The sequence below is a fragment of the Macaca fascicularis genome, chromosome 19 (assembly GCF_037993035.2).
Source record: "Macaca fascicularis isolate 582-1 chromosome 19, T2T-MFA8v1.1".
NCBI lineage: Eukaryota > Metazoa > Chordata > Mammalia > Primates > Cercopithecidae > Macaca > Macaca fascicularis.
Genome location: NC_088393.1, coordinates 48,542,557 through 48,556,961, shown reverse-complemented (window position 1 = coordinate 48,556,961; position 14,405 = coordinate 48,542,557). Strand labels below are relative to the sequence as shown.

General features: G+C 50.0%; 1 protein-coding gene across 3 annotated transcripts in view; it reads right to left on the bottom strand.

Annotated features, from left to right (window-relative positions):
• Positions 1-14,405, bottom strand: part of BCKDHA (branched chain keto acid dehydrogenase E1 subunit alpha) — a 30,359-nt gene that overhangs the window by 14,599 nt on the left and 1,355 nt on the right. For 2 of the 3 annotated variants that reach the window (NM_001284089.2, XM_074023043.1), the window contains 2 exon segments: positions 2,224-2,310; positions 2,415-2,594. In NM_001284089.2, the coding sequence (NP_001271018.2) occupies positions 2,224-2,310; positions 2,415-2,594 (267 nt within the window). 3 annotated transcript variants of the gene reach the window in all.

Sequence of the window (14,405 nt, the reverse complement as noted above, 5' to 3'; positions counted from 1 at the left end):
AAGCCCACTGGACCCCAAAGCCCGTGTGTGCAACTCACAGCGGGGCAGGAGGGAGCCTATGCGTGCAGGGGTGGTATGGCCTGGCACTGAGGCTGTGGAGAGAGGAGCAGAGAGCACCAAGCCACAGGAGAACAGGCAGGCAGGGTGGCCAGGAAGGGCTGGACTTACTCCTGTGGCCGCTGGACGCCCAGGGAAGTTTCTGGGCAGGGTGAAGACACTACCCTAACTCGGCGAACCCATGCATAGGATTCCTGTGAATGAGAAAGTCTGGGAGTGGGCTGCCTGCCCGAATCCACGCAGTGTCCACAACAGGGTCACCTGGGCACTTGACACAAATGCAAATTCCCAAGCCCTGGAGAGGTCCTGACCCCACGAGAATGGCGGACATCCAAGGGCCTGCCTGCCCAACAAGCTTCCCACTTTTCTCAGAGGAACCCCCAGCCCCGCCCTCCATCTCTGTGGCCTGGGAGATGGACTCTACTCCTCTTCTCCCTCAGTTCCTGGCGGGGCACATAGGCTGGGCTTGGCCAATCAGTCACAGTTATTGGTTCATGACAGGGTCTACAACCAAAGCTTGGCCAATGAGTGCCAGCTCTGGGCCTTGTGCTGAACTGTCAAAGACGATTCTCTTTCCACTGCTAAGTGGAAAGGATAATAATTGCAAGATGGATAGGATCATCGTAAATAAGAAGAAGCTAATATTAAGTGGTAGCTAAATGCCAGTTTTGCTGTTCCTAAGGCCATATTCCACCATCAACCCTCATGCCAACCTCATGAGGCAGGTGCAGATAAGAAAACCAAAGCACTGGCTGGGCGTGATGGCACTTTGGGAGGTGCCAAGGTGGGAGGCTCACTTGAGCCCAGGAGTTCAAGACCAGCCTGGGCAACAACGCAAGATCCCATCTCTACAAAAAATTAAAAACATTAGCCGGGAATGGTGGTCCATGACTATAGTTTCAGCTGTTAGGGAGGCCAAGGCAGGAGGATCGCTTGAGACCAGGAGGTCACGGCTACAGTGAGCTACAAGTGCACCACCACACAACAGTCTGGGAGACAGAGTGAGACCCCATATAAACTAATAAAATAAAATGAAATAAATAAAATAAACTAGGCCGGGTGCAGTGGCTTATGCCTGTAATCCCAGTACTTTGGAAGGCTGAGGCAGGCAGATCACCTGAGGTCAGGAGTTTGAGGCCAGCCTGGCCAACATGGCGAAACCCCATCTCTACTAAAAATACAAAAATTAGCTGGGTGTGGTGGTGGGTGCCAGCTACTCAAGAGGCTGAGGCGGGAGAATCAACCCAGGAGGCAGGGGTTGCAGTGAGCCAAGATCGTGCCACTGCACTCCAGCCTGGGCAACACAGCTAGACTCTGCCTCAAAAAATAAAATAAAATAAAATAAAATAAATAAAAATAAACAAAATAAAATTAAATAAATAAAATAAGAAATAAATACAATTTTAAAAATAAAATAAAATAAAATAGAAAACTGAAGCACTGAAGTTCTAAACAACTTTCCCAAGACCACAGAGCTAGAAAGGGGCAGAACTAGGACTTCAGTCTTACAGACTTGCTTCAGAGCCTGTACCCTACACCCTTTCTCTCTGCCTACCTACTCTGCATGAGCCAGGAGCTGCCAGAGCCTACCACCACCTGGAGAGGAAGAAAGCCAAGGCAAAGGAGAACAGAGCGAGAGAAGGTCTAATGACAGCTTTTGAGCCCCCTGGATCCAGCTGTGCCCCAAAAGAGGACCCTCTGGAGGTATGGTAATTTGAGTCAATAACTTCCCTCTTTGTTGACACTGGCTTGACTGGATCCTTGTCCCCTGATACTAGGATTTATCAGGGGATCATAGCACATTCCACATGGGCCTAGGGTGGTCCCCTGGAGCACTCCAGGAAGCAATGGGGACCCACCCTGTTTCTCAGGACCGTGTGTTTCCAAGAGGAAGGGCTGTCAGGCCTTCTCCCTGCCCTCTCCCAGCACAGGCAAGCCCCCAGCCAGGCACACAGTAGGTGTTTTTAGTGATCAGGTCCATCCTTCTGCCCTAGGGCAGGACTGCTCTCACACTTTTCCTCCAGAGTCCCGAGAGAACCCTCCGAACTCTATGGAACCCCCCCCAAAAAAGAATCTCTCCTCCTTGAGAGCCATCCTTTGGCCCAAACACAGGTAGGGGACCTCAGGTAATTCCAGCCCCCTGCCCCCAGGCCTGTCCCCACGCACCTGCCGCTGAGACTCATAGAGGATGCGGTCCATGGTGTTAAGCAGTGTCATGCTCTTGTAGAGCTTCAGCACCTTCTCCTTTGGCAGCTGCGGGTGGAGGCAGACAGACGTGGGGCGGTTGGGACCAGAGAGGAGACAGGCAAGGGGCCTGGGCATGGGGGGCATGGGAAGTGGGGAAGGTCGCCTCTCACGTGGGGGTCCTCGCTGGGGTTGATGATCTGGCCTTGCCGGTCCATGACACGGTAGATGGGGATTCCAGAGATAACATTGGGCTGGATGAATTCCAACTTGTCTATAAACTCAGCCGAGGCCCCTGGGAACTGGGGCTTGTCATCCAGAGATGAGAACTGCTGCTGCTGCCTGTGCGGGTGCTGGGGGAGAGAGCAAAGGAGAACACCCACATCAGAAGCAGCACCCAGGTTTCAGCTGGCTCAACCCCGGCGGCAGGCAGGCGGCATGGTGGTTGAGCACATGGCCCCAGTGAACGCTGGGGCCTGACTCGCAGGGTCTGAGGCCCAACTCCAGTACTTTCTCACTGCGACACCTTGGGCAACAGACTACAACTTCTGTGTCTCAGTTTCCCCATCTGAAAAACCGGGATGAAAACAGTAACACCTATCCCATAGAACTGTTGTGAGATTAAATGACTCAATAAAGTGGCCGGAAAGTCAAGAACTGGTACCTATTACTATTCTCATTACCATAGGCCCAAACTCTTCATACTGGCAGCTACTTCTATTCTCATTATCATAGGCCCAAACTCTTCATCCTGGTATTCAAGGCCTCCCCATTCTGGCCACAGATGCCCCCTCCTCTCTCTCTCCCACTGTGATCACAGACACACACGCCCACTGCAGGATGCCCTCTAGGCATCCAGACAGGCTCTCTTCTGACCCCTATACCATACACCAGCGAAGCTACTCAGGACAGAGCTTAAGTCTTTGAGCTCTCAAGAGTCAGACTGCCTAGGTTCAAATCCCTTACTGGCTTTGGGAGGCCGAGGCAGGTGAATCACTTGAGGTCAGGAGTTCGAGATCAACATGGCTAACATGGCGAAACCCTGTACCCACTAAAAATAGAAAAATTAGCCGGATGTGGTGGCACATGCCTGTAGTCCCAGCTACTCAAGAGGCTGAGGCAGGAGAATCACTTGAACCCGGGAGGCAGGGAGTTGCAGTGAGCCGAGATTGCGCCACAGCACTCTAGCCTGATGACAGTGAGACTCCATCTCAAAAAAAAAAAAAAAAAAATCCCTTAGTGGGTGATATGGCAAAATAACTTCCCTCTTCATGTGTCCTCTTCCTTGTCTATAAAAATTGAGAACCCCTCATGGAAATGAGAGGCTTCAACAAGATCATGTGAATAAAATGTTCAGCAAAGTATCTGTAAGCCACATAACAAATGCTCAAAACAATCTTAGCTATTCTCATTTCTCCCTCTCATCTCTGCTTGCTTCACGAGAAGGTCTCTTTCCCTATTGCCTGGCAAACTGCTACACACGCTTCAGTGTCCACTCTACTCTGGTCCCAGCTCCCTCTGCGAGCCCAGACTGACTCATTCAACAAATGTTGGAGCACCTGACATGTTCCAAGCCGTGTGCTGGGTTCTGGGGGCCTAAGACAGGCAAGATATCTGTCCTTGCTGCCTAACAGGGAGGGCGGACGCTGAACAAGTAATGATGACAGTGGTTCATATTATCCTACAGCAGAAGAGAGGGAGGGTAAGGCTTCCCTGGGGAAGTGATGTTAGAGCTGAAACCTGAGGGATAACCAGGAGGCAGCGAAAGCGCATTCCAGGCAAGGGGATCAGAACACGCAAAAGACAAAAGTGGCCAGGCACAGTGGCTCACGCCTGTAACCCTAACACTTCAAGAGGCCGAGACCAGCCTGGTCAACATGGTGAAACCCCACGTCTACCAATAATACAAAAATTAGCTGGGCGGGCTTGCGCACACCTGTAATCCCAACTACTCAAGAGGTTGAGGCAGGAGAATCACTTGAATCTGGGAGGCAGAGGTTGCAGTAAGCCCAGATCGCACCACCACATCCCAGCCTGGGCAACAGAGACCCTGCGACATACACACAAAAAAAGACAAAAGGCGAGGAACAGTGTATCCTTCATGGAAGACAGAAGGAGCTCAGCGCCTGGCAAGGTGGCTCACATCTGTAATCCCAACACTTTGGGCTCAACGATTACTTGAGCCCAGGAGTTCAAGACCGGCCTGAGATCATATCTCTACAAAAAATTTTAAACATTATCCAGGCATGGTAACATACACCTGTAGTTCCAGCTGCTTGGAAGGCTGAGGTGGAAGACTCGCTTGAGCCCAGGAGGTGGAGGTTGCAGTAAGCCTTGATCACACCACTGCACTCCAGCCTGGGCAACAGAGCAAGATGCTGTCTCAAACAAAAGAAAAGTTCAGAGGGGCTGGAGGAGTCCTGCAAGGACATCACACCTCCTCAGGTCAGATGAGGAGTGGCTGAAAAAGTCCAGGGGACCTGTGAGAAGCCTATAAATGCTCAAAGGGATATGAACTCACTGGGACTCTTAGCTCTGGAGCTAGGCAGCCTAGAAGTTGCCAAGACGTTGCAACAGCTCCCCCTTATGAAGCACCTGTTGTAAGCCAGCTGTGTCTGGCATGCACAAGCCTACTGACTCCCCGGGGAATTTGTGAGGGGGATTATCTACCATTGCCCTTGAGTAGATGAGGAAACTGAGGCCTGGGTAGGTAAAATAACCTATACCAGACCACAAATTTAAAAAAAAAAAAAAAAATTGGGCTGGGCACAGTGGCTTACGCCTGTAATCCTGGCACTTTGGAAGGCCAAGGCAGGAGGATCACATGAGCTCAGGAGTTTGAGACCAGCCTGGGCAACAGTGAGAAACCTGGTCTCTACAAAAAAATACAAACATTAGAAAGGTATGGTGACACACACCTGTGGTCCCAGCTACTTGGGAGGCTGAGGCAGGAGGAATGCTTGAACCTGGAAGGACGAGGCTGTAGTGAGCTGAGAGTGTGCCACCACACTCCAGCCTAGGGGACAAAGTGAGACCCTGTCTCAAAAAAAAAAAAATTACATCAGGACTGGGCTTCTAACCTGGGCGAGGCTGAGATTCAGGCTCATAGACGTCCATGCTCCTCACCCCAACTACCCCTGCAGCCTGATTTTCAAATATCTGCGACTTTTCTTCCCACTACTTCCGGGATTCCTCCGAGGTCAGTAATGGTGGCTTCACTTCCCACAGACGTTAAAGAAGGGCGGGGTTTGCCACGAGCTGGATCTCACACATGGGTGCTCAAATGTGTTCCTCCATCTTCCTTTAACTGCAGTGAACAAGCCGTCAACAGTTCCAGCGGGGTAGCATGTTCAGTGTGTGTGTTTATTTGCATTTGTAGTCGTGAGGAAATTACACTCCCAATGGCAGGGCAGATTCAGGCCTGGCAATGTCACCATAGGCCTCCCCTTGTGAGGAGGAAGCAGCCGGCCTCTTGCAGCACATCGCTTCCCCCTTCTGAGTACCCAGCAAGCCAGAAACTGACTTAGAAGATTCTTTTGTTTCGTGTCTCTCTCCTACACACACCACAATCCCAGGAAGGCAGAGACAGCGTCCAGGTTGCCTTCACAACAGGCACTCAAGAGGGAATTCCTGAGTGAATGCATGAATGGGCGGTTAAGTTCCCTGGCTCTGGAGTTCAAATGCCCTGGGTTCCAATTTCTTAGCTCATCGTGTGGCTCTCTGCAAAAACACTTCATCTCTCTGAATTTCCTTATCTGTAAGAAGGCTGCAGAACGCCACATGAAAAGCTGTTAACTCACACAAGGGGTTCCAGCACTGATCTGGGATGTATTACATACTCAAAACTTGGTAAGAGAGAAAAACAAAACCTAGGAAGGTGAGAAGTGGGAGAAAGGGAAGTGACTACGCTTTATGAGGATGGGGAAAAGAGGAGCTGGGGAGAACTAATTGTACCTTAAAGTGGATTTTAAAATCAAACTGTGGCAATGTGCAGCGGCTCATGCCTGTAATCCCAGTACTTTGGGAGGCTGAGGTAGGAGGATTACTTAAGGCCAGGGGTTCGAGACCAGCCTAGGCAAAACCCCTGTCTCTGAAAAATTGTAAAATCAGCCAGGAAGGCTGGGCATGGTGGCTCACGCCTATAATCCCAGCACCTTGGGAGGCCAAGGAGGGCGGATCACCTGAGGTCAGGAGGTCGAGACCAGCCTGGCCAACGTGGTGAAACCCTGTCTCTACTAAAAATACAAAAAATAGCCGTGCATGATGGTAGGTACCTGTAATCCCAGCTACTTGGGAGGCTGAGGCAGGAGAATGGCTTGAACCTGAGAGGCAGAGGTTACAGTGATCCGAGATGGTGCCATTGCACTCCAGCCTGGGTGACAAGAGTGAGACTCTATCTAAAAATAAATTAAATAAATAAATAAATAAACAATAAATAAAATAAAATTAGCTGGAAATGGTGGCATGTACGTGTAGTCCAGATACTGGAGTTGCAGGAGCCTGAGGTGAGAGGATGGCTTGAGCCCAGAAGGTCAAGGCTGCAGTGAGCCATGACTGCACCAGTGCATTCCAGCCTGGGCAACAAAGTGATACCCTGTCTCAGAGAACAATAAAACCAAACTATGGCACCAGCAGATACTCCAGAGAGGGAGACTGAGGCACAGGGGAGACGGCATGCTGATGGAAGAAGACCGAAGGCTGAAGTCTTCAGATGGGCACTAAGAGGGGAGGCCAGAGTCTGAAAACAAACCAGGGTGTCAGGGCAGGACTGTCAGCCTCTAGAGGCTGGACGGCTATCTTCATGGCACCCCAGTGTGCTCCATATACTGGAGCTGGACCTTGGCTGTACCCTCCTCCCCTTTTTGCTGGGCTGGTGGAGATGACGGTAGTCCCCAGCCCCAGGGTTGCACCAATTCAGTGAGCTATGCAAAGGGCTCCGCACCGCCCTGGTCCTGAGGAAATGCTCCATAATGGGAGTGGGTGGTCAGATGCCTACAGAGGAAGGATGCGACTCCACCCATCCGTTCTTCTAGTTTTTGGTAGGGGATGGGGGTAGTCTGTCCTGGTGGCCCAGTGATTTACAACGGCAGAGGCTGCACAGATTTACACAAAGCTTCATGCCATGTCCTCTCCCACCACGCAGGAAAGCACAACCTGCCCACCCTGGATGGTCTGGTCTGCCCAGGAAGTACTGGGGTGGCCCTGGTGGAGTCATTTGAAGGCACCATGGCTAAGCGCATGGACTCTAACTGAGCAGACCGCTGACTGATTGTGTGACATACACTCCCTGAGCCAAGAGCAGTGGCAGACGCCTGTAATTCTAGCTACTGTGGAGGCTGAGGCAAGAGGATCACTTGAGTCCAGGAGTTCGAGGCCAGCCTGAGAAACATAGTGAGACCTCATCTCTACAAAACAATTAAATAAATAAATAAATAAATAAATAAAATTTAAGGCCGGGTGTGGTGGTTCACGCTTGTAATACCAGCACTTTGGGAGGCCAAGGGGGCCCTACAAAAAATTAGCTGGGCATGGTGGTGCACACCTGCACTCCCCAACTACTCGAGGGGCTAAGGTGGGAGGATCCCTGAAGCCCAAGAGGCTGCAGTGAGCCAAGATCACGCCACTGCACTCCAGCCTGGGTGACAAGGTAAGACCTGTCTCAAGGAAAAAAAAAAAAAGAAAACTTTTTTTAAAGAAAAACTCCGAGCCTCAGTTTCCTCCTGTGTACACCGAGGGTGGTATAAGTACTTACCTCATGGGTTGTCATGAGGATTAACTGAGGTGACCTGTGTGGACTGCTCAGCCCAGTGCCTGGCACATAACGAGTGTTTCATAAACACGAGTAGCGAATATGTATTTCTCATGATTGTTCTTGTTAAACAGATACTGAACATTTGCTCCAAATCATGCCCTGAATTGAGGGCTGGAGACAGGGAGGGATGAATGACAAACACTGAACACACAAGTTACAATCAAGAGGTGATCTTACTCACATTGCTTCACCTGAGTAGCCTAAAAAAATAAGTAAGTGTCAAGCTGACAGATAAGCCAAATGAAAATAAAGAAATAATATGGCTGGGCGCGGTGGCTCACGCCTTTAATCCCAGCACTTTGGGAGGCTGAGGCAGGTGGATCACTTAAGGTCAGGAGTTCGTGACCAGCCTATCAGACTGATCACGATGGTGAAACCCCATCTCTGCTAAAAATACAAAAATTAGCCAGGTGTGGTGGCATGCACCTGTAGTTCCAGCTACTCAGGAGGCTGAGGCAGGAGAATCGCTTGGACCTGGGAGGTGGAGGTTGCAGTGAGCCAAGATGGTGCCACTGCACTCCAGCCTGGGTGACAGAGTGAGACTCCATCTCAAATAAATAAATAAATACATACACACATAAATAAATAAATAATGAAATTTTGGCCAGGCACAGTGGCTCACATTAATCTCAACACTTTGGGAGGCCAGGGCAGGCAGTTCGCTCGAAGCCAGGAGTTCAAGATCAGCCTGGTCAACATGGCGAAACCCTATCTCTACTAAAGACACAAATATTAGCCAGGCATGGTGATGCATGTCTGTAGTCCCAGCTACTCGGGAGACTGAGGCACGAGAATCGCTTCAGCTGAGGTGGCAGAGGTTGCAGTGAGCCAAGATCGCCCCACTGCACTCCAGCCTGGGCGACAACAAAGCAAGACTCTGTCTCAAAACAATAACGACAACAGCAAATAAATAAGTAAATACATACATACACACAAAATTTTAAAATTAAAAAAAAAAAACGGAGATTTCAGAGGAGGCAAGATGTATAGTGGTTACCCATGTGGGAGGCAGGATGAGGGCCTCCAGGGCTAAACTGACAGTTGTTGAATTGGGTTCTGTCTCTTTCCAGTCACGTGGCCTTGGACAGGAGCCAGTCTCTGTGGACCTGCGTGCCCTCGTGGAGATGGCATCCACCTCACAGGCTGGTGGAGAGGTGGGGAAAGTATCTGCCGCAGCTCTGGCAGGAATGCCTCACCAGCTAGCATCAGATAGTACCCCTCCAGCAAGCACCAGCATCAGATGGCACACCTGGGAAAGCTTCCTAGAGAAGGGGGAGTTGAGCCGAGGGGTCAGAACATTTCAGTCCTAGGGAACAACAAACGCTCCAAGACAAGAGAAGAAAGGCTGGCAGCCTGGGACCCTGAAGACTGGCACGGCTGCTACAGGTCAATCAGAGAATAACTACATGCCGAGGTGCCACTCAACACTTTATTTACGCCTATGTGCTCACTGAACCCATAAGGTATCCAGGCAGGGCAGGCACTGTTATCGCAACTCCATCAAAGACAGGTGGTAGGTGAGGCTCCGAAGGGCTAAGCGACTTGTTCAGGTCCAGTGCATGCAAGGCTTTGTGGATGGTGCCAGTTAACTCCAAGTCCTCTGTATCGAGGGTAGCTAAGGCCATCCAAACCCACTCTCTCCAGAGCTCAAAGGTACTCTGCCCTAAAACAGAGTGAAGAGTTGAGCCCCCCTTCCCAGGATATCTCATGAGAAGGGAAAGGCGTGCAGATTAGGCAGGTACCACTGTCCCTGTTTCACAGACAGAGACCTGGTGTTTGGGGTCTGGAACGCTTCCCTGAGGAATTGTCATGTCAGCCATCATCTGAAGGACCTCATACCTACAAAGGCCTCCAGGCGGGAGGAGGCACATTCAAGGAAGGGAAAGATGGCCAGGGGGACTGAAGTGGAAAGAGGGAAAGACAAGAAAAATCACCTGCCTGGCCACATGTGGTGGCTCACACCTGTAACCCCAGCACTTTGGGAGGCCAAGGCGGGTGGATCAGTTGAGGCCAGGAGTTCGAGACCAGCCTGGCCAACGTGGTGAAACCGTGTCTCTATTAAAAATATAAAATTTAGCTGGACATGCTGGCATGTACCTGTAGTCCCAGCTACTCGAGAGGCTGAGGCAGGACAATCGCTTGAACCCAGGAGGTGGAGGTTGCAGTGAACAGAAATTACGCCACCGCACTCAGCCTGGGTGACAGAGCAAGACTCCATCTCAAAAAAACATAAAATAAAATAAGCCAATACTGGACTAAGAAGGATGCTGCAAGACTTGAATCTACGCTCCATCCTTTCTCCTCCTAGCAGCCTGGTACCATGAAAAGAAACTGGGCTTTGGAGTCCAGAGCTCCAAGTTCAGACCTCACCTCTGAGCCTCAGTCTCTCCACCTGTAATAGGCGAGTACTACCAATAAAGGCCTTGCACTATTGGTGTATTAAACATAATAAAAAATTAGAGTTGGCATTGTAAACCATACAGCACTTCAAGATGTGAAAAAGGAGGCCAGGTTTCTTAACACACTACCAAGTAAGAGATGGACCCATCATACACTTAGAAGACCGTAATGACCATCTCCATTCATCCCACAATACACACTGATATGGTTTGGCTGTGTCCCCACTCAAATCTCATCTTGAATTGTAGCTCCCATAATTCCCACATGTCGTGGGAGGGAGCCAGTGGGAGGTAACTGAATCATGGGGGTGGATCCTTTTTTTTTTTGAGACAGAGTCTTGCTCTGTCGCCTAGACTAGAGAGCAGTGGCCGGATCTCAGCTCACTGCAAGCTCCGCCTCCCGGGTTTATGCCATTCTCCTGCCTCAGCCTCCTGAGTAGCTGGGACTACAGGCACCCGCCACCTCGCCCGGCTAGTTTTTTGTATTTTTTAGTAGAGACAGGGTTTCACCGTGTTAGCCAGGATGGTCTCGATCTCCCGACCTCATAATCCGCCCGTCTCGGCCTCCCAAAGTGCTGGGATTACAGGCTTGAGCCACCGCGCCCGGCGGGGGTGGATCTTTCATGTGCTGTTGTCGTGATAGTGAATAAGTCTCCCAAGATCTGATTGTTTTATAAAGGGGAGTTCCCCTGCAAACACTCTGTCTGCCTGCCACCATGTAAGATGTGACTTTGCTCCTCATTCGCCTTCCACCATGCTTGTGAGGCTTCCCCAGCCATGTGGAACTGTGAGTCCAATAAACCTCTTTTTCTTTATAAATTACCCAGTCTTGGGTGTGTTTTTATTAGCAGCCTGAGAACGGACTAATACACAAATTGAGTACCTACCACTTAGAGATACTGCACAGGGCACTGGAACCCCCAGATAGGCTGCCCCTGATGAGCTGGGTCACAGAAATAAAGTCACTGATAATTAGCACAGACCGAGCTCCAGGTGCTTCCTGACTTCCAACAGGATAGGGACTCTACTCACCGCACTAGCCAGGGTCAGAGAGGTGAAATGACTTAGCCAAGCCCAGGCCTGGGGTAGTGGCTGAGAAACTGACTCACGATTCCTTGACAATCTGAGTTTCCTTCCTCCTCCTTTCCCTGAGCACTAAAACATCTGCTATGATAACAGAGACAGGAAGGGAGGTGAAAATCAGGCAAACACATCTGCAGGGCAGCATGGTATTCAATGAAGGAGTGGGCAGAGGAGGGGCAAGAAGTCAGGGACAAGTAAAGCAGCCCCACCCCTCCTTCTAATCCGACCTTCCTCAGTGAACCCAGTAATTCAATCCAATCTGTCCACAACTATACAGCCTCTCAACCTTTCCCTGACTATTTCTTCATCTCCACCTGGAAAAAACTGCATGATCTTAACCAGGCGCAGTGGCTCACACCTGTAATCCCAGCACTCTGGGAGGCCGAGGTGGGTGGATCACCTGAGGTCGGGACCAGCCTGACCAACATGGAGAAACCACATCTCTACTAAAAATACAAAATTAGCCAGGCATAGTGGTGCTTGCCTGTAATCCTAGCTACTCGGGAGGATAAGGCAGGAGAATCGCTTGAACCCAGGAAGAGGAGGTTGTAGTGAGCCAAGACCCTGCCATTGCACTCCAGTCTAGGCAATAAGAGCAAAACTCCATCGCAAAAAAAAAACAAAAAACAAAACAAAACAAAAAACCCTGCACCATCTAATATGGCAGCCACCAACCACTTGGGCTATTAATTTTATTTTTGAGACAAAGGGCTGCTCTGTCACCTAGGCTGGGGAATAGTGGCGCGATCTCAGCTCACTGCAACCTCCGCCTCCCAGGTTCAAGCAATTCTTCTGCCTTGGCCTACCAAGTAGCTGGGATTACAGGCACACACCACCATGCCAGGCTAATTTTTTTGTATTTTTAGTAGAGACAGGGTTTCACCATGTTGGCCAGGCTGGTCTCGAACTCCTGACCTCACGCAACCTGCCCACCTTGACCTCTCAAAATGCTGGGATTACAGGCGTGAACCACCGCGCCCAGCCCACTTGTGGCTACTTAAACTCATAATTGAATAATATGCCCAGACAAGGTGGCTCACGCTTGTCATCCTGCATTTTGGGAGGCTGAGGCAGGAAGATTGCCTGAGTCCAGGAGTTCGAGATCAGCCTGGACAACATGGCAAAACTCCATCTCTACAAAGATTTAAAAATTAGCTGGGCGCGGCCGGGCGCGATGGCTCATGCCTGTAATCCCAGCACTTTGGGAGGCCAAGGCGGGCAGATCATCTGAGGTCAGGAGTTCAAGACCAGCCTGGTCAACATGGTGAAACTCCATCCCTACTAAAAATACAAAAATTAACTGGGTACAGTGGTGCACGCCAGTAGTCCCAGCTACTCAGGAGGCTGAGGCAGGAGAATCACTTGAACCTGGGAGGTGGAGGTTGCAGTGAGCCAAGATTGTGCCAATGCACTCCAGCCTCGGCAACAGAGCAAGACTCCATCTCAAAAAAAAAAAAAAAAAAAAAAAAATTAAAAATCAGCCAGGCATGGTAGCATGTGCCTGTGGTCCCAGCTACTTAGGAGGCTGAGGTGGGGGGATTGCTTGAGCCCAGGAGGTTGAGGCTGCAGTGAGCCATGATCATACCACTGCACTCACTCCAGCCTAGGCAACAGAGTGAGACCTTGTCTCAAAAAAAGAAAGAAAAGGCTGGGTGCAGTGGCTCATGACTTTCAAGGCCAAGACAGGCGGATCACTTGAGGCCAGAAGTTCGAGACCAGCCTGGACAACATAGTGAAACCCCATCTCTACCAAAAATACAAAAATTAGCCAGGCGTGATAGTGCACGCCTGTAATCCCAGCTACTAGTGAGGCTGAGGCAGGAGAATTGCTTGAACCCAGTGGGCAGAGGTTGCAGTAAGCCAAGATTACGCCACTGCACTCCAGCCTGGGCAAGAGAGCGAAACTCTGTCTCAAAAAAAAGGAAAAGAAAAAGAAAAAAAAGAAAAAAGAAAAAGAAAAGAGAGAAAGAGGTACAGAAAGAAAGAGAGCAACAAAAAGAGAAGAGACAAGACGAGACAAGACAAGAAAAGAAAAAGGAGAGGGGAGGGGAGGAGGAGAGGAGAAGAGAAGGAGAGGAAAGAAAGAAGAGAGAAAGAACAGGTGGGAGAAATAAAGGGGAAAAAACAATAACTCTAAGATAATACAAATTTAAAGATATATTAAAAAATTAAAAGTAGGGACTTCTTCCCTCCCCATTCCTCACCACAAATGAAGGAGGGGAAGCAAGAGGAAAGGTAATCAGGAGATTGAGACAGGAGAGAAAGATTTAATCAGCCTTAAATGACCTTTCCCTACCCTGCCCCAGTCCTGCCCACTTCCCGCCCCAGTTGCCCAGCCAATAGGCTCCTGGGACTGAGATCAGCGGTGGAGGATATGAACTGCTCCAAAAAAAAAAAGTGAAAAGGTCTCCAGCCCAAAGGCAGGAGACTGCCCTACCCACATCTTGCTCCTGCAGCCCTTCTGCATTTACCTGTTTCAAGTGACTCCATTCCTAGATACCTACTACGTCCTACTCCCGGCCCATCCTCTTCACCCTCCTCCCGTTTGTCCCCCTACCCAGAGCTTCTTTCTACAGATTCCATCTTCTCCTCCTTATGGATTGGGGATCAGAGGATCAGACTCAACCTCACAAGATCTTTTAAGATTTTTTTCCGCAGGGCCTCACCAGTCCAGGCCTTCCCAAGGTCACCCTTTTCTTCTCCCCATCTCCAACGTCAGTTTCTGTCCTTTCCCTCTACCCTCACTATCAACAATGACCAACATTCCTATTGCCCTTATGATGTGCCAGGTCCAGTCCTTAGCATTTTACATATTAATTTTTCACAGTCCTATGAGGTGGCCACTGTTAATATTTTAGAGAGGGAAATTA